The sequence below is a fragment of the Mastomys coucha genome, unplaced genomic scaffold, assembly GCF_008632895.1.
Source record: "Mastomys coucha isolate ucsf_1 unplaced genomic scaffold, UCSF_Mcou_1 pScaffold12, whole genome shotgun sequence".
Classification (NCBI taxonomy): Eukaryota; Metazoa; Chordata; class Mammalia; order Rodentia; family Muridae; genus Mastomys; species Mastomys coucha.
In genome coordinates, this window is record NW_022196894.1 from 94115619 (window position 1) to 94135162 (window position 19544).

General features: G+C 42.3%; 2 protein-coding genes across 6 annotated transcripts in view; both read right to left on the minus strand.

The window, feature by feature from the left end:
- Psmg1 (proteasome assembly chaperone 1) overlaps window positions 1–1968 on the minus strand; it is a 12707-nt gene extending 10739 nt beyond the window's left edge. The window contains exons 1-2 of one of the 2 annotated variants that reach the window (XM_031364524.1): window positions 1733–1968; window positions 386–492 (exon numbers count right to left, since the gene is read on the minus strand). In XM_031364524.1, coding sequence (XP_031220384.1) covers window positions 386–492; window positions 1733–1869 — 244 coding nt within the window. In that variant the 5' untranslated portion in view covers window positions 1870–1968. The remainder of the gene's footprint in view (window positions 1–385; window positions 493–1732) is intronic. The other variant, XM_031364523.1, reaches the window with a different exon arrangement.
- A 1014-nt stretch (window positions 1969–2982) lies between these two features.
- Brwd1 (bromodomain and WD repeat domain containing 1) overlaps window positions 2983–19544 on the minus strand; it is a 103446-nt gene continuing 86884 nt past the window's right edge. For all 4 annotated transcript variants that reach the window (XM_031364521.1, XM_031364519.1, XM_031364518.1 and 1 more), the window contains 5 exons: window positions 19086–19312; window positions 16276–16443; window positions 15176–16021; window positions 13748–14674; window positions 2983–4862 (listed from right to left, as the gene is read on the minus strand). In XM_031364521.1, coding sequence (XP_031220381.1) covers window positions 4492–4862; window positions 13748–14674; window positions 15176–16021; window positions 16276–16443; window positions 19086–19312 — 2539 coding nt within the window. In that variant the 3' untranslated portion in view covers window positions 2983–4491. The remainder of the gene's footprint in view (window positions 4863–13747; window positions 14675–15175; window positions 16022–16275; window positions 16444–19085; window positions 19313–19544) is intronic.

Consider the following 19544-nt stretch of genomic DNA (forward strand, 5'->3'; position numbering starts at 1 on the left):
TATGACATGTAAATAAAGAAAGTATCTAAGAAAAAAAAAAGAAAAACAGGAAATATATGAAAAAAATCACTCATTGTAAAAAACAAAATAAAAATAAAAATTACTGTGGCTTTTTAAGGCTTCATGGAGCCCAGTTTGGCCTTGGAACCTCTTCATGCTCCCTTCTGCCATCTTCCACCTGCTGAGTGCGCAGATTGTACCGTGCCCAGTTCATATGGTACTGGGATTCAAACCCAAGGCCATGTGCTTGATAGGCAAGCACTCTACCACCTGAGCCACATGCCCAGGACCTGTTGTGATCTTTTTAAAATACATGAGATGCATGTAGCAGGACCTCCTAGTGCATTCTTCCAGCGGGACGTCCACTCCTGGCACCGGCACTTACCTGCTGCATTACTTCCTACTGCAATTATAAACTTGGAGCAAGGGTGTGTCTCTAGGAGTACAGCCTCCAGAGATGTTTCTGTCTGTCTTCGGAGAAGCCGCACTTCCCTAACAGCAAGAGACAAAAGTGAACAAATGTCACTGTAACTACCATCACATAGTAAGAGACAGTGATGGACAGAATGACAGTCAGATTAAGAGATTAAGAGAAAAGTGATAGAGAGATGCTATATAGAGCTGGATGTATAAATAAATGGAAGACAGATGAGACCGATGGTAGATAGACATGTTACTTATAGATATATAGAGAGAGTAGACAGGTGCTATATTACATATATACGTGGATGGATAAATGGGTAGAGGTGATAGAAGACAGAGATGAGTGGATAGGTGGATGGATAGATGTTGTTAGATAAAAGAATCGGTGTCCTTGGTGGCCTAGAGAACGGATAAAATTACACTTTCTCTTTATGAAATACTGTAGGCTTATGCAATGGCTACTCAGACAGACTCAATGTGTAAAACTACTAACAAACTTCATACTGACCTGACACACATGCAATGCCAGCACCCAGGAGCCAGACAATGTAAAAAGGCACGAAAAGCATCTCAAACACATCCATGCAAACGTTTAAGCATTTAGTTGTGGCAAAAATAAGCGAAAACTGACCATCAGACAAATCAGAGCTCTTGGGAAGAGTGTGGAAAGTGAGAGGGAGCTGTTGTAAACGAAACGAGCTGCCAAAAGTGTCTGTAGTTGACACAAATCAACACAAAGTATATTTTTAAAACCTAGGTTAATTTGACTGTGGACTGGTATGATACTAAAAACTTATTTGCATACCTGGGGCAGGTATGCATCACTATCCAAGTACTGATCCAAGTACCCGCCTAAAAGCTCAGAGTGGAGGTACTGGGAGAATAGGAGATTCCCTATTCCCCGGGGACCAGCCGATGAAGCAGAAAAGGGAGATCTGGGTTCAGACAGGGACTTCTCAAAAAGGTGGAAACCGCCACAGGACACCCAACTCCAACCTCTGGCTCAGCATTACAAAATAAATGAATAAGCATGGGACAGTCGCGTCCTTAGGAAGACGTGTGGGGAGTACAAATTGGAAATTCGTAGGGGAGAGAAAATGGATGTGGTAAAACCCTGGCCAAGGGGCTTGCGTGACCTCATTTCTGTGTGTTTGAGAGTAGTTGTGAAAAAATTACGGCCGACACGCGGCGTAACCTAAGGTGTAAGACTGGAGGGCAAGCATCACTGGGCTGTCTGTGTCCCAGCGTGAACGCGGGGCACTCGGCAGGCCGACACCGCCTGACGCTCGCGGCCTTCCCGGAGCCTGACCTCTTCCGCGCCAGCTGCCGCCGGACCTCCCGGTCCTCCGGCGTGTCCCGCCTGCTCTGCTCCTCCTCCTCTTCTTCGTCCTCAGTCCCAGCTCGGCATGGCGCCTTCACCACCTCGCCAAAGAACGTGGCCGCCATGTTACTAAAGCCTCGCGCGACCAGACGGCGCCTGCGCGCCGGCCTCCACTCACGCCCCTTCAAACCACGCCCACACCCCGCCTCTAAGCAAGGCCACGCCCTCGGCCCCGGTAAAGGCCTCAGAGCTTCCGGTCCGCCGCGAGAACTGTCCCGCGGCGCGCTTCCGTCACCCTGCTGAAGCGAGCACACAGCGCCCGCGCCACACACCCCGCGGCCCTTCTGCAAGGACCCACCCGTGGAGGAAACCCAGAGCTGCGGGTGAAGCACAGACAGTTCCAGGGCTGATGACTGCAAGCGGATCCAGAGAACGTGAATGAGGCTGCAAGGCTAGGCTTTTTAAAAGCTGGCCATGTTGTGTAACTCATATACAATGTTTTCTACTTTAATGACAGGAAGAATGTGTGTTTCTGGTTTGTGTGCTGGGAGACAAAAAGCTCCACGGAATACTACTCCCACAAGGGAAAAGCAAACAACCACGAGGAAAAAGGAAACTGGTACCTCAGTGAGAAATAAAAACACATTCTAGATTTACTTTTGAGAAAATAGGGCCTGCATTGCCCAGCCTTTGGGTAAAATGTAACTAAAGTAATATTTGGGGATCAGAAGGACCTTTAAAATTCAATACTCTCGGGAAGTTGTTTTAAATCTCTCACGATGTTGAAAATCGATACTTAAAGTCTACTGGGAGAAAAATCCTATCAATTTTAACATACATACTTAAAAAAAATTCACTGATTAGTAAAAGCAGATTAATACCAAATAGGACACTTTATGTGTAGCTATAGCATACACAAGACTATCACTATGGTGTCTTAAGACTTAAGACTCCAGGATTAGTAGATATAAGTGAGCTGAAGAACAAGTGTTCTCTCTGGATATTTGTTAAGCTGATATTTTGCCGATAAAGATACTCGATTTGATTTCTCAATCACACATGAAAATAGTGCTAACAGAAATCTGAAACATGATTGTACACCATATGGACAATGAGTGGTGGCTCATTGGCCCAGCTTTAGATTCTGCACACATTTCCAGGAGAGATTTTACGAGATTGTTACTCCATTATGAGAATGTACTCCATTCAGTCACAATAAAGAGACCAAACACTTTCAAGGGTAAATAAAAATATGTTCCAATTAAAGGCCAGAAAGAGATTCCATTAAGAAAGGCTAGACAGGATTGGATGGTGACAGAGATAAGTCCTACCACACAGCAAACTGTAAATTCAAACCTTCAATTCACACTGCCAAAATTCACGTCTTCATAAGACTAATAAGATTTTCATTTCGTGGCATTTCTTGAGGATGTAACTGCCCAATAAGTAATTCTATAACATTTGGGATTGGACATTTAAATTTTTCATTAAAACTAAAAAAAATTCAAACACATGCAACAAAGAGGAAGGTAATTCTTCCTGTGCTTGTAGCAAGATGCTTAAGATTTCAGAGTGAATTACAAAAAGACACACTATGTTAGAATATTCTGAGTTGTGTTTTTGTATGTTTTAAGCAGGCATGCAATCACAAACAAGTTTCTCAAGTAATCTGGACACTTTGGCCATACATGTAACTGGAAAATGTGCATTACGGGTAATGAAAAAGTACACACCCCTATGTTCCATTTTTTTTTTGATTTACACATGCAAATTATGCCTAATAGTCACAGCTATTTTTAATTGGAAAAACAAACTGTTGAAGACAAGTTACTCCAGTAACATGATAAAAAGACTTGACAATACATTCACTAGTCACATTTGGTGACCTTTAATGTCAACAAATAGCCATGAAGACCAAACTAAAGTCCACCCTCTGTAGGCAAAGCATTTGTAGCACAATGACCAGAGGCCAGATTCCTGACACTTGGCTTGTTGGTGAGATTGAAATGAACCTGCAGTGTTCACATTCTAACTTTTAAGGAGCAGTAGAGAAACATAAGAAATAGGATCTAACTGCATCACCTTAAGAGATGAGTGGATCTTGTTCTAATTTTTGACTACAAGTCTGGCCTTTACATCTTTGCTGTACATAGAAGTAGTAAAAAGTGTAATAGTCACATTGAGAGCTTTCTTAGAAAGATACATTCCCTGAATTACTCACACCAGGTGGCTATCATTCAGTATGAATTCCAATGTTATAAATAAGACAGTAAGACAGTCTTTTCCACACTCCTCTTCAGAAGTCAGCAACACCCCAGGATTGACTCCCCCAGTTCTTTTCCTGTTTAGCCCCCAGGGATGTGCACTACATGAATTAGATCCAGTTAAAATTCAGCAGTCATATGGGCTTACTACTCCCTCCTTTGGAAATGGCCTAGCTTTCAGACTTATTGAAACCATTGAAATAAGCATTGTTTCCCCATACGCTTCTGTTTCTCTAGAGGACCAAGCTGCATCAAGCCTTTGCTTTACATTAAGTGGGCCCTCTGCTTTCTCACCTGACTACACAATCCACATCTCCTACCTTCTTGGAAAACCCCATGCTGTGCTGTATAGAGCTAACTGGAAGCCATCATCCCACTTTGACCCAGAGTAATGGCTTTCACAAAATTGTTCAAAAGGTCCTGGGATGGCTTAAGTGGACTTCAGAGCAGGCACTGGAGATGCTGACACTTTCTACCTCAGAGTCATGGCTGGGCTTTCTCTTTCCAGGATCTGAACCACCTAAGACCTAGCTCCTTTTCGTTCTCTGTATGTATGGGTGCATCCTCCTCTTTATAAACACTCAGTAACTTTTTCTTAGCTGCAGCAGAGGCTTGTCGATAGGGCAGTTTTCTGCTGTTCGTCCTAATGCCGACCTTCTCTGGTCCTGAGACCACTTCTTTTAGATTACACATCGTCTTTATTTTATTTGCAGCAACGGTAGCACATCTGCGGGGGACTTTCTCAGGCACCGTTTTTGCTTTCGGGGTGTCACTATGCATCTGCACTGCATCCTTCTCATTAAGCATACATGGTCTCATTTTTGTATGGGGTTCTCTGTCTTTATGAACAGATTCTGAAAAATGAGTGGAAATTCATGTAAATACAGAAATCCTGTCACAAGACTGTACTATATACATTCCTCAACAACAGCCCTGAGCCAGTCTTAATTATATGAACAATTAAAAAGTTGGTTTGACAGGCTTATGGCGTCCATTTGCTTCCCTATATGGACCAACCACTGTCATTTCTAAGTAACGGCTCAAAAGAATGAGGTGAAAACCTTCAGCCTCATAAAGCTCCTCACCTAAAAGTACTTTTAAATGTTTAGATTTAAAAGAGATCAACAGCCTGGTGGTGGTGGTGGTGGTGGCACAAATCTTTAGTTCTAGTACTGGAGAGGCAGAGGTAGGCAGACCTGAGTTTGAGACTAGCTTACTCTAAAGAGTGAGTTTCAGGACAGCCAGGGCTACAGAGAAACCTGTCTAGGAAATCAAAGAGAGAAAAGGAGAGGAGTGAAGAGAACCACGTGTTCCCATTTCTGAGCTTCATTTCTAATCCTCCTTCAAACTATTTTGAAATATTTAGTAGCACTCTCAAGTAACTTCCCAGCACCCTAGGACTTCCAGACAATAGACCCCAAGAGACCAGCATTTCCTTTAGTCAAGTACTTAAATTGCAGAGTTGGTACAAAAGGAAACTCTTGACTCGACAAAGTTTAGCATGGCCTTAATCTTCTCTCCAGTATTAAAATCACTTTACACGCTGGGAAGCCTGAACCTCAAATTTGTGGATTAGCTCATGGCAGATTCAGAGTCCTTCTGCCCACCTGTGTATGGTTGTCTTAGCAATTCACAAGCACTGGGACTTGCATTGTGGGCTCAAGGAAGGGTTGGTTCCTTTAAGGAAGTAAATTTTTGGAGAGCTAAATATTGTGAAGGGGGTTGTCAGAATCTGAGCTGGGCAAAAAGGTCATGGAAGAGGCAGCCAGATCCCTGTCACAGACCTCAGCAGTGGTCAAGGATGGCTGGAGAGCTGTCTGCCAGACATGAAAGCTCAACTCTTGTATTTCTGCAGAAGTCTCAAAGTCAAAGACACAAGTTTCAAGTGCTGCAACACTTCTTTGATGTATCTGCTACCAGCTGGAGTTTGGGGATTTCTTAAAAATTAGTCTTACACTCATGAAAAGTCCAACATGAATGGGATAGCCACATCAATACACATAGCCACATCTGTAGAACAGTAAAGTAACACATAGGCATCTGGAGGGCTTGGCAATTTTTGTCTTTCTTACTGAGCCCCAGAAAAAGGCAGCCTTTTGGTCAGCTACGATCAAGCAAGCTTGTCCATGTCACCTGACTATAAATAAATGTAGTTCTGCACCAGGTATGGTGGCACATAACCTTTAATCCCAGCATTCCCACTTGGAAGGAGGCAGGCATATCTTAGTTCTAGGCCACCCTGGTCTATAGTTAGTTATAGGATAGAGATGCACAGAGAAACAGGCTCAGAAAAAAGGTAGCAATGGCTGATCTTCCAGAGCCACCTGAAAGCTCAATCTGACTTCTACAAGCTCTTCCAAATAGGAGACTATTCCCTCAAAGGGTTAGGGTTATGTAACTTCTAGTGTTTTTACTCGACTGGTGTGACATGACTCCAGGAGCATGCCCTTTCATTGGGCTCCACAGGAACAAAGTGCCTTGGTGTTTTACCTTTAGAGAACGTTCTTAAAAGTTGAAAAGTTGTAAGCTAGGGTCTCCATCTGTACCAAATGCAAAGTGAACATTAAATCCATTTTGGGCAAATGCTAGGATATAAATATGCTATAGAAGTGCACTTTTAAAATATAGCAAAATGAAGGGAAACAGGTACTCTCTTAAAGAATTCTACTAGTATCAGCCAAATAACTACATCCATGCACTGCATACTAAGAAAAACTAAGGCAGTTTGGTTCAGGCCCAGTAATATATATTAAGATAAAACCCCATCACAACTAAAAATCTCTTCCCAAGAAAATGATGAATTGTATTAGTAGTTATTTCAGATGTGATGGAAGAACCTGTGTTGACAGTTTATCAACCTGGTAAAGATAAACTTTTTTTTTTCCCAAGACAGGGTTTCTCTGTGTAGCCTTGGCCGTCCTGGAACTCTGTAGACCAGACTGGACTCAAACTCAGAAATCCGCCTGCCTCTGCCTCCCAAGCGCTGGGATTAAAGGCGCATGCCACCACGCCCAGCAAGACAAACTCTTAAAAGACATTTTAATGTTTATTTCCAATCAAGAAAGGGGAAAAGCTAAACTGCAGAAAAGAAAAACTTTTTTTTAAGTACCCTGTAAAGTAGATTTGAACTTCAATTAACTTATCCCCTAAGTAGGGAAAAGTCCAGAATTCCATTTACAGGAACTCCAGGTGATGAAAATCTCAAGTTCAAAGACAGACAAATGGGAATTCCACAGAAACCATGAGGGAGGCCAGACGCTGCATGGGGAGTCAGCGCTAACCACACTGCTGAGAGCACTAGGGAGGGAAACAGGGCTGGCAAGATTGCTGGCTTCATGGGGAGAAGCTTGCTGCAGAAGCCTGGAGCAACCCAGGCAACCTGTGCAAATACGGAGTGGAGAACCTGCTCCATGAAGCCATCCTCTGGCCGCAACATCATAGCATGTGCACACACACATTGTAAACACAAAACAAAAACTTGTCAAGCAGTCTCTCCATTGGTGCCCTAGCAACAACGGACTAATGTAAGGTCAGTCACATTCAGGGCCAGCTCAGAGGACCTTGAGACATTGCTGTCTCCTGAACTGTTTTCCCTCAGCACTTTCAAGTTCACATTTATAGCAGTTCTATATCTGCGTTCTAGAATGGCCTGAGGTAAGGACAAACACTGATATAGGCAGGACTGTTTTCCTTAAAACATTACTCCCCACTTTCCAAGGATTATTCATATTCCAGGAGAACTCAGATGTCTCCCCAAGTCTAAAGTAAGTCATTAAGTATGGAAGCATTTGAAAATGTTAAATTATTATTATAATTGAAGTATTTAAAACAAAACCTGACAAATAAGATGATGTCCAACCCAAAATGGAAGTTATCCTATTCCTGTGTGTATTACTGGTATTACTGATGGCTGTGAGTGGTGGACAGTGAATCAAGTGGGTCCCCTTCAGCTGTAAATGTGTCTCTCCAACAAGTCTTTAATCAAGCTGCTACAAGTACGGAGTACTCTCATCTGCACCTTCACTAGCAATGAAACTGAGCCACAGAACTCCCAACTCCTGGAACAGTGCTCTTTTCACCCGTCCACAGCAGGACTTTGCAGAAGCATCCCGTGAGTTGCCGTTTCTCTATTTAATGGTATGTAGTGTCCTGTGATTAGGCTCCCACTTCCTGTCCTGCAACAGTGTAAGGGGGTACCTTCTGCACCAGGACAAATGATGGTCTGTAACAAGTGTGACAGCTCAGTGGCTGTCTAGTGACCAACACAACTTGGCTTTTCATGCTGACTACATCTAAGGTAGCTCATTGTACAGCTGTGCCTCATTCTTTGAAAATAGGCAACTGGTGACGTCGTCGTTATGAGTTGGTAGCAGTTATTTCCCCAGCACTGTCACTGTGAGCAGGATCAAGATCAGAAATCAAGGGCTTTTACTCCCCTGAAAAGCGGGCTGTTTCAAGCACAGGCTTCCCAGGCAGTTCAACTCCCAGTCTCACACTAGCAAGGCTGCTGGCCACAGCTGTCTGGAGGAGAGCCACTGCTATGAGATCTGGGTGAGCTGCAAAGGAAGCATTGTGAGTATTTAAAGATATTTTAGCTTCTGGAAGCATGGCAGCCACTTTGGCCTCCCATGAACAAGGCAGGCCCGGAGGTGCATCCCATGTATGTAGTTTGTTTTAAATATGTAGGAGAAAACATTAAAAATCTGCCCACTGGGACTTGGATCATCTAATAGGCCCCTATACTGAGTACTGCATAGCACAAATGAACAACGGCACAAAATCCAAGGATCAATTTATACTTAGGAACTAAAGAGACAGCTTAGTGGTTAAGAGCACTCACTGATGGCAGCTCTTCCAGAGGTCCTGAGTTCAATTCCCAGCAACCACACAGTGGCTCACAATAATCTGTAATGAGATCTGATGCCTTCTGGTGTGACTGAAGACAGCAAAAGTGTACTCACATGCATAAATCTTTTTTTAAAAAAAATGTAAAAGTCCTTTCAGCTTTGAAACACTAATGAAAATGGAGGAGTGTCTAAACTCCCTGTGTGACTGAAGGATGGAGGTGGGCCGCCACAGTCCACGAAGTCCATAACTAACCGTGTTGGTTGCCACAGACCATGCAGTCTGGAACTGATCCTGTTAACAATTAGGAAGTTAAGGTTGACTCTTGGCCAATTCAAAGGCTTTACTAAACTGCTGTGGTAGCTCAGTCTTTAACCCAGAACTGAGGAGGCAAAGGTAAAGAGATTTCTGTGAGTTCCAGGCCAGCCAAGGCTACATACACTCTTGAAGACTGTGTCTCAGAAATGGCTCGGCAATTAAGAGCACTGGTTGCTCTTCCAGAGGACTTAAATTCAGTTCCCAGTACTCACACGACCATCTGTAATAAACCCCAGTTCCAAGGGACCAGATACCTACCACTCTTCTGGCCTCTGTGGGCAGTGCACACACACAGTGGAGACATACATGTGGGGAAACACACATATACATAAAATAAAGTCAAATTTTAAAATACTAATAAAGGTCAAAAGCATAAAAAAACAAAAAAAACAAAAAAACAAAAAAACCTGCTGGGCAGTGGTGGCTCATGCATTTAATTCCCAGCACTTGGGAGGCAGAGACAGGAGAATTTCTGAGTTCGAGGCCAGCCTGGTCTACAGAGTGAGTTCCAGGACAGCCAGTGCTACACAGAGAAACCCTGTCTTGAAAAACCAAAAACCAAACCAAACCAAAACAAAACAAAAACAAAACAAAACAAACAAACAAACAAGAACCCTAGTCTTTAACATCTACTCAGGAGTGAGGCAAGCCTACCTATAATATACTTCAGCAGAACCTGTGGAGTTTTGCCACACTCATTCACACACGTCAATAAGAGAGGCAGTGAGTCTGTAGGAGCCAGACTTTGAGGCTCTGACCAACAAAGTCATGAAGTGAAGCCTTGATCAAGACGACACCAGGTAAGGAGGCAATTTTCCAATCAATGTGATATTAGACACAAGCTTTGCAGATTAAACAAGAGACTGTTTTAAAATTCCCAGAATTTTAGGAACACACAACACAGCTCCAGCATTATACCCTTGACTCTCAGTCCTCCCTTAGTGACAACATGAGTTGCATGTGGAACTCACAATTAACCTAGTTAAGAGTCCACACTGCTTCATTTCCGCCTTGCTCTAGCAGAGTTGGCTTGGTCAGCACATTACAGAACACTAGGCAGACACAGATGTAAACCTATGGTGCTGATTAGGGTTTCTGCTTTTTTTACTCCCTGCTCTCCACAGCCAAAGCTGAGGGTCTAAACTTCAGTGGTCACTAGTAGGAGGAAGGCTCTACAAGCTCCTTTACACTTCAGCACACTAGAGGAATTACCAGTGCTTTCTACACTGTGAGAAAACCCCACGGACTTGGAATAACTCCGAGATATCTGAAACATGCTGACTTGATCAAAGAACTGAGCTGGTGACTTCAACCATTAGAGGACAAAGCAAAGCCTATCTCGAGCCTGTGAGTTTGTTCCTGGCAGAATCAGGACACTGGAGGGAAAAGAAAAGCAAGCATCTCGTGCATCTTTAATGGTCTGCATTCTATTCCGTTACAAACCTCCCATGTCTTTTTTCAGTTGACATAATCACATTCAACCTGTAATGACTTGAGAGTAAAATCCAGGTCAATTTTTGTATTGTACAGTACAGCGATTTAAGAAAAAGACCACCACAGAAACTGAGACTGGTGTGAACCCATCCTTACCCCAAAAGCCACAAATGAGGGCAAAGGTGTAGTGACACGTGACTGTGGGGCAGTGTAGCTCTCTAGTAGTACTGTATGGACTTGTCTGTAATGTAACCCTCTGGTGGTGTTGAATGGACCTATTTATAAACCTGATGTGCTGTTATTCCAGGTCTTGAAGTGCTTTTTAGAAATATGTCTTACTCAAAACCAACTTCTCTAGGAGACCTGTATCACAATTCCCAAGATCATACTAACTTTGGACATTATTTGATCAGAGGTTTTCCATTTTAAAACAAAAAACAAAAAACAATGACCACCCTAGGAATTACCTGCAAATGGGATACATTTTCTTTTTATTCATAAATTACTACACATTGTTAGTATACCTTTTAAAATAAGATATAGGTGGGAAATCCTTTTAAATCTTTTTTTTTCTTAATATACTTGGTAATAGTAATCTTTCAAAGGAAGTAAAAAAAAAAAATCAAACCTAAATACTTCAAACTTCTTTTAAAAATTATGAATGAATAAAATCACAGGACTTTGGACATACAAAACTAGAGTGAGAAATGGCTCCTTTTACACATACAACCCTAACTACTTCAAGTGCAAGAGAAGCTAGAGCACTTATTTCTGGACCAGTTCACATTCACCTTATAACTTTCTCAAAAAGACAGACTGATCCTAAACATTAAAGTACATCTGTGCATTAAATCCCTGCGCATTTCAAACAGCTAGTGCTCAATGTAAACATTTTAACTATTGTTAATCATCTTAATGGTACTCAGGAGTGTGTCACATAGTCAAAGTTAATGTTAGAAATAGCACCATAACCAAAAGTAAGAAGGAGAGCAAACCCCACACACTTCCTCACAAGCCCACATCCTGACTTCCCCAGCTAAGAGCTGCTCTCAATCACACAAGGTCACCAGGTCCACCTCTGCTCTCTGATGGACCCTAACCTGATGAAACCAAATCATGCTTCTACACAACTGGACCAAAGGCTTAGAAAGGAGTGTTTGACTAGACAATCAATAACCAGTTAACACGTCCCAAAATGAGAACAGCTCCCTGTATAAAACCCAAACTTTGTAAAAGAGTGTATGTCTTATATACTTGTGAATTTTGGGCGTCGTTTTGCAGATAATGATAAACATGGAGTTATAATCCTGAGGGACATAATGGGAATCAAATGCATTTTCAGTCAACAGTCAAAGACAGCTGACCCAGTCTGTGTCCCTTACATCTGTCTAGTAAGAGCTCTACAGAAAGCAGCTTGGCAGAGAGTTCTCTATCCAAGAGAAACAGAGGCACCTACCAACCACAGCTAGAAATGTCCAAATCCATCTTATCTCTTGCATGAGACCAGAAAGAATACTGCCTACCATGTCAAATGAAATCCAAGAGACATGAAAACAAAGTGGACACTGGAGAGCAGCACATGCTTTTCTTTATCTTTATCCCAGCCACCTCAGGAAAATGGGAGAGAAGAGTGGCTTGTGTATGAAACCAAGCACAACTAAGTCAAAAAGCACTCAAGAGTGTGCACACTACAACATCCCTTTCACTCACGGGAAGCTTTTCAAGGAGAAACTCTGGAAGAGCTACACCAGTAGACCAAAAATAATCAATCCACTAAAGAAAAGACCCTGGCTAAAAAAATAAGTGTTCTGTGGTATTTGGGATGATGTGATGCTGCTCTTCAAATGGATTTCAGAATCACTGTTTCTTCCACTAGAGGTCACTATAACAAAGATTCATTCAGTTGTCCCAAGCAAAGGATGCTTACTTAGGGTGCACTGGGCAACAAAAGCTGTTTTCCTACACAAATAGGACTTATAACTGCACTCTCAACTCCACAATTTGACAAAGGGAAATCTACACAGAACTGAAATAACATTAGCTCTATGCACTCTTATTAAAGAACACTTCCCCTAAATCTAAGGCACACAAACTTCTCTACTTCAGAGTTAAGATTATGAAAGATCAAGAATCTGGTGAATCCTAATGGAAGGTAGATCTTGGACAACCAACAGTTTGTCAGTAAACAATCTAAAAGAAAATACTATGACTATGTTCTCAAATTAGACCTTTAAAATATGCACTCCAAACATGTAAAATAATTTATAAGCACTTTATAAATTCAAGTTTATAAAAATGAAAGTCATCAGGTTTGGCTTAAAAGAAAAAAGGACAAGAATTTGGGGGGTGGGGGGGAAGTAGAAGCCATGTCAATAAAAATGACCAGATATATAAGGTATAATGTGTTCTACTCAAGTCTCCAGGGAAAAGATTTATAAAAAAAAAAAAAGTGGTAGGTGCCTTGCCATGATTCTTATATCAGTATGCACATAATATTTATCAAGATTCTGTAAACATAGGTCACGTGGATTTTTCTCCTACTACATGGCAGGGGTTTAGAAACTACCACCTCTGGATAAATTCAGAAAATAACTGTGTGACACTGCTACCACAAAAGTAATGCTTACTGGTTTGGATAACCCAGTTGTCTAGTGTTGAACGTGTCTCCCAAATCTTGCTGTGTGTAGTCAATACTGTCAAAGTAGATCTGCCCCCAAAATGAAACATATTTTGGCACCTGTGCTGAATGCTGCTTCAAAAACCAGCAAGTGCAAATAAAAGTAACAGTCATGATTTAGTCACATTCACAACTTTTCATAGAAAAATATAAATATATTCCCTGAATTGTAAGCCAGCTTTCACAGTACATTCCAGTCAGTCTACTGGGCACACTGATCTCAAGGTTGTGAGGTGCGCTCAGTGAGCTCTACTGTGCCCTCTATGCTTCTATCATCTTCCCCATCGTGGTATCTCACCGTTCTCCTACCCTGATTTCTCGTTTTTATTTTTGAGCGCCGAACAACTCGTTTAGTTTTTGCATAGTCTAAATCCTCCCAGTCATTGTCATCCACATTTAACCTAGGACATTTACTCTGTCTTTGATGTCTTGCAGTTTTAGGTTGATTAGATGTGGAGGGTTTACCTTTGCTAAGCACTCTTGCTTTCCCTTTCCTTTTCTTCTTCCTTTGGGTTTTTGTGTTATCAGTACAGTCAACATCAGAGTCAGTCACCGATTCCAAGTCTGATGACTTAGGACTGGTGTCAGGTGCGCATCCTGAACTCCCCATTTGTCGGGGCATGTCCTCACCATCTACCTCACCATGCATTCTCCTCCTCTTCACCCCGACCTCTGCTGATGCCTGTAGGCTGGGAGTAACTTGTGCTGTCCTACTGACGGGGGATTTCCCATACGTCCTGAGCCTTCTGCCGTTCCACCTTCTTAACCCATAGTTCAGTTCTTCTTCAAAGTTACTCTCTACAGTAGCTTTCTGGGTCAAAACTGACTCAGAAGACAAGCTAATCTCACCATCCAGGGTGTGGCTTTTGGGATTTTCCTGAGAAGGCCCAGCAGAGGAGCTTTGGGTTTTAGGAGGTGGCCTTATGCAGACACCGACAATCTGCCTCTTCTGTATGCTTTTTGTTTGCTCAAAACTTGAACCCCCTTCAGAAGTAAAGTCTGCACTTGCAGCCTGACTGGCATTTTCTGCACTACCTTGATGTTCAGGCTCAGGGAACTTGCTCCTGCAGGCAGGCTGTTCACCTGGCCCTTCATAATGTGCTTGGTTCTCCTCGCTACTCAGCACTGTCTTTGCTGTGGTACAAGCAAATCGAGCCGGCTTTCTCCTTCTCCTTTTGCTCCGAGTGCACATGCTTTCTAAGCTGCTATCTTCTGCATCGTGTGTGAGCTTCATTTTATCAGCAGCCACACTAGCACTTCGAGTAATCCTCGAGGGGCTGGCTTTGTCTTTAGGCGACTTCTGGATTACCTGAAGATTACTTTCCGAGTCACTGGAACAGAACCTTTTCCGGGAAACTTTCTTTCTTTGTCCATTCTCTTGTGGTACAGAACCTAAAAATTAAGAGTGTTCTTTTAATATTTGATATAAGAATTTCTAAAGTAATAAATGTTTTAACATTTAAAGACAATTTAAACTTAAACTTCTTACCAACATAGTGAGGTAATATTAGATTGCAGGGAATAAGCTGGTCCTTAGCAGTGATTTCCCCCACTAATGACTCTCCCAATCCTCACCAAAAACAATGTGAACAGGTAGGCTCAAGAACATTGTTCCAGGCACTACCACGGTGTGCCCAAGTGCTCATCTCTAATAAAATGCCCATTACCAATACTCTAAAAGTAGAAGATTTCATGGAATAGTCAAAGCCAAGACTGACTGTTCAGTGACTAACACTGATAAGGCACTAAGTACAAGAACAGAAATGACAAACAAAGGCTAGTGCTCAACCACAAAGAACAGCTGGTCAAATGAAGTCTACAGGAGGGAACAGTGTTATCCTATGGAAGAGGAGGAAGGGATAAATTAGTGACCAAGGGAGATCCTGAAATTACCATTCACACTGCTGTGTGATTTCTCTCTCACTGTACTGCCGTCAGAATCCATATCAGTCTCAGATCCGTGATGTGAAAGACACTGGGGGGAAAGAATGGTTTCCCTCAAGGCTTCAGAAACTGGGCTTCCTTCCATTTCGGGACCTCTCCTCTCTCCACACTTTTCCTCACAATCTTCTGAATCGCTCAAGATCTTGGCTTTCTTAAACAAATGTGTATTCTTGCATAATGCACTGCTTTCTGGTTCAGAGTCAGCTTCCTCGAAGATGTTATCTGCCCCAAGTTTCTGCCCAGATGTTGAAGGGTCAGCAGTGCTGCTGGGCCCATGATCTGATCCATGACATCTGGAGTCTTCCTCAGAAGACTCTATTGGACGAGATTTGGTTTTGCATATTGCTGCAGTGTGGGATGTGCAGCCATTAGCATTCCAGGTCTTCCGGGCTACTCGCAAGTCACTGTCTGACTCCGAGTCACTGATGCTGTTCTGGACAGCATGGGGACTGGACATCAACACCGCTTGGTTCTGGTCTTTCAGTTCTTCAGTCTCTGACTTAAAGCTCTGATCATCAGAGTTGTGGAGCAACTTTTTCCTGGCCACAGCTGACGCGTTTCGATGTGGCAGCTTCCGCCCAGAGCAGGGGCTCTCTGAGCTCGAATCTTCTGCATCACTCATCAGCTTTATCTTGCTGGCAGCAACAGCAGCACACTTCCGGAGAACTTTCCGGCTGCTTCCAGCCTTATTTTTCAGATTTTCATCTGTTTCCACTGAATTGTTATCAGAATCACTTAAGTAGACTCTCTTCCGAGTGGCTTTTCTGCCATATCCATTTTCTAAAGAAACAGAACCTGGAAATAAAGTAATATGATTAAGGAAGTCTTTTCTTAGCCCAGTCATGCTATGCTATACATGCAGGCCACAGTGGCCTCTTTCCTACTGTCTGTCCTGCCTCATCTTCCAAAGGTGACACCAGACCTACAAAGTCTTCAAATGCTTCTATAAGGATTAGCACATGTTGAGCTTAGGAAACACAATTACATCTAGATGAGTTCTATTATACCACTCAACAATGATTAGTTAATGATGGCTCGCTCTCACTGACCAGCTTTCCTCCGAGCAGCTCTTGTTCTGGTCGCCCTAAGGTTGCTGCTTCTCAACCCGCCACTGCGCAGGGAACACTCTCGAGCTCCAGAAGTTGCTTTGCTTTCCTCTGAACTATTTGAAGATGAAGAAGATGAAGAGGTAGCTAAGAAATCTTCCATTTCACTCCCTAAAAAAATAAAATAAAAAGATATATGGACTCCTATCTGTACCCACATAAGCAAACATTGTCTTATAACCCAAATATCTGATAATTTAATTTATACTTAGTGTTTGAGAGATGGATCAGTAAGAGAGCACTTGTTGCTCTTGCAGAAGACTCAGGTTCAGTCCCCACTACCCTCATGGCAGCTGCCCATAACTGCCTGTAACTCCAGTTCCAGGGGATCCGATGACCTCGCCTGGCCTCTGTGGGCACCAGGCATCTATGGAGTACACATGAATACAGAGAAAATAAAAACACAAAAATTTATTTTCTCTAAACAAATTTATTTATTTACTATGCATATACAACATTCTGTCAACATGTATGCCTAAAGACCAGAAGAGGGCACCAGATTTCATTGCAGATGGGGACTGAACTCAGGACCCCTGGAAGAAAAGTCAGTGCTCTTAACCTCTGAGCCATCTCTTCAGCCCCACTAAAACTTTAAAAAATTAAAACCAGATTTTTAAAATGCTTTAAATGTTTACAAATTATGCTGTGAAGAAAGGGTGACTTTAAATAAGAATCTTTGTATTAAAAAAGTACACAATCAGTATTCCAAATTAAGTCATGCTTGTATAGTCAAAAAATGGCCACTACATTCTGAGCTAGATTCATAAAATACTCATTTATGAGTAAACCTCCATTTCAAATGTAATTAGCCCCACTAATTATTGTTCTTTCTGTGACATCAAGAGAGGTTTCCATGCTAGTAGGTACAATCCTTTTGGGTCCTTCAATCTCAGAAGGTAGTTTCAGATCTACAAGAGTTTCCTGACAATACAGCCATGGCAAACTCATCACATGGGTGGGGGGAAAGGGGATGGGTGGCAAACAGTGAGAAAAAAAGGACCACTTTAATCAACAAGTAATTGTTTTCATTGCCATACTGGGTAGAATGACCATCAAACAGGTACAGAGCTGGTTACCTATCAAATTGACACACATTTGGGAAAGGGAACTTCAATTAAGAAAAGTTTCCCTTCCACTAGACTGCCCTGTGGACAAGTCTGTGGGGAATTTTCTTAATTGATGACTGATGTGGGGCTCCTGAAAAAGCAGGCTGACATGAGTCAAGAGGGGCCAGTCAGTAAGCACAGTGCCTCCATTAGTTCCTAAACTAACCTCCATCAGTGATGGAGGATGACCTGAGTACTCCACACCAAACACACCTTTTCCTCCAACAAGCTGCTCTAAGTTGTGGTGTCGAAGGAATACACCTGAGGCAGAGGCAGAAGGATAAGGGAGCTCAAGAGAGGCCACTGGTGAAGGTGTGGCCCAGCTATAGTTTAAGAGACAGTGCCATGGGAAGACCACCAAAAGCAGTAGCTATGAATGGACCTAGTCTGAGCCTAGGAAGACAGGCTCTGCATATTGCAGAGGCTTCTTTGGTGTTCAGAGAATCATGAATGGGCCCCAGACATAAAGCACTAAAACCTTTTACACTGGGAATTTTGGATTGGCTTTGGACTGAACATGAAGGTATATAACAGGAACCCACTGTTAAGAGAGTTCAGATATTTTAAAGAGACTTTGAACTTTGAAAAAGACTGGATTTTTTGTTTTGTTTTGTTTTGTTTTTCCGAGACAGGGTTTCTCTGTGTAGCCCTGGCTGTCCTGGAACTCACTCTGTAGACCAGGCTGGCCTCGAACTCAGAAATCCACCTGCCTCTGCCTCCCAAGTGCTGGGATTAAAGGCGTGCACCACCACTGCCCAGCAAGACTGGATATTTTACGAGACTTTCACAGTACTTGAATGCTTAAAGACTACACTAAGACTTCTTAAAAGTTAGGTTGTTTTACACTGTGAAATTAATATTCATATGCCATCTTAGGACAAATGAGAAAAAAAAACAAAAAGGTTCTAGTTGAACACTGATGTATCTGTGTAACAAGCAAACAAGAAGTGAAGTGTGCTAGTTAGACACAAGCTAGAGTTACTAGAGCAGAGAGCTTTAACTGACAGGTCTCCCAAGTCTCCTATTCCTACATACTTAGGGACTCAAATTGCATCTATAACATCCTGTAATGTAAAGTGCACCAGCTTGACCTTTTCCACAGGCCCCTTTCTTCCCAATCTACGGATCTGTTTCTCAAGAGCATTAACAGTGCTAAACGGAATATATTACATAACTTACTCTCAACAAAAAACACAGCGCAATGCAGATGAACGATCCCCTCACTGCACAAAACTATACAGGACTGCATCTGTTCATAGTTATCACAACAGCAACAGCCCAAAGGTACCCATGCACTGCTAGGTGTCAGCTCTCAAATGACTGTCTGTACTTTTACAGGATTTTGTCATTTAAAATTTACTTTGTAGCTGGGCAGTGGTACACATGCCTTTAATCCCAGCACTTGGGACGCAGGTGGATCTTTGAGTTCAAGGCTAGCCTGATGTACAGAGCAAGTTCTAGGACAACCAAAGACAGAAACTCTGTCTCAAAAACAAACAAAAATAAATACAAATATACTCTGTGAAACACAAATCTTAGCAAATGCTAATTCTGTTCAGGCCTCAGTGCCAAAGCTGTTTCTAACCCAACAGTACTTAGCAGTCTACACACAAGGATGCTCAAAGATGAGTACATTCAATTCCTCACCAAACAGCACAGAACCACTCCTGAGTGCTTCGGGTCTGTGTCTTCTCACTCTTTCTGGTGACCCTGCAGAGTCTGAAGAGTCCCCAGAAGTAAAGCCTGAAGAGGCGCCAGCACTCAGCTTCTGGGTTGCAGACAAAGGTACCTTCCTTGAGGGAGACTGAGGAGGAGGACACATCAACTGTGGAATCACTTTTGTGTGAGATTTGAACTGCTTCTGTTTGACATTTCTGGCGAAAGGTATAAACAAAAGAAACAATCATTAATAAAATAGTAAAGTAAATGGCTAGAGAATGAAAGTACATTATATTATTTCTTTCTTTTTTTTTTTTAAAGATTTATTTAGTTTTATGTATATGACTACACTGTAGCTATACAGATGGTTGTGAGCCATTCACTCAAGTCAAATAGCTTTGACCATAGCAGGAAGTCTGTATCCAAAAATTGAGCTTACAATTCATT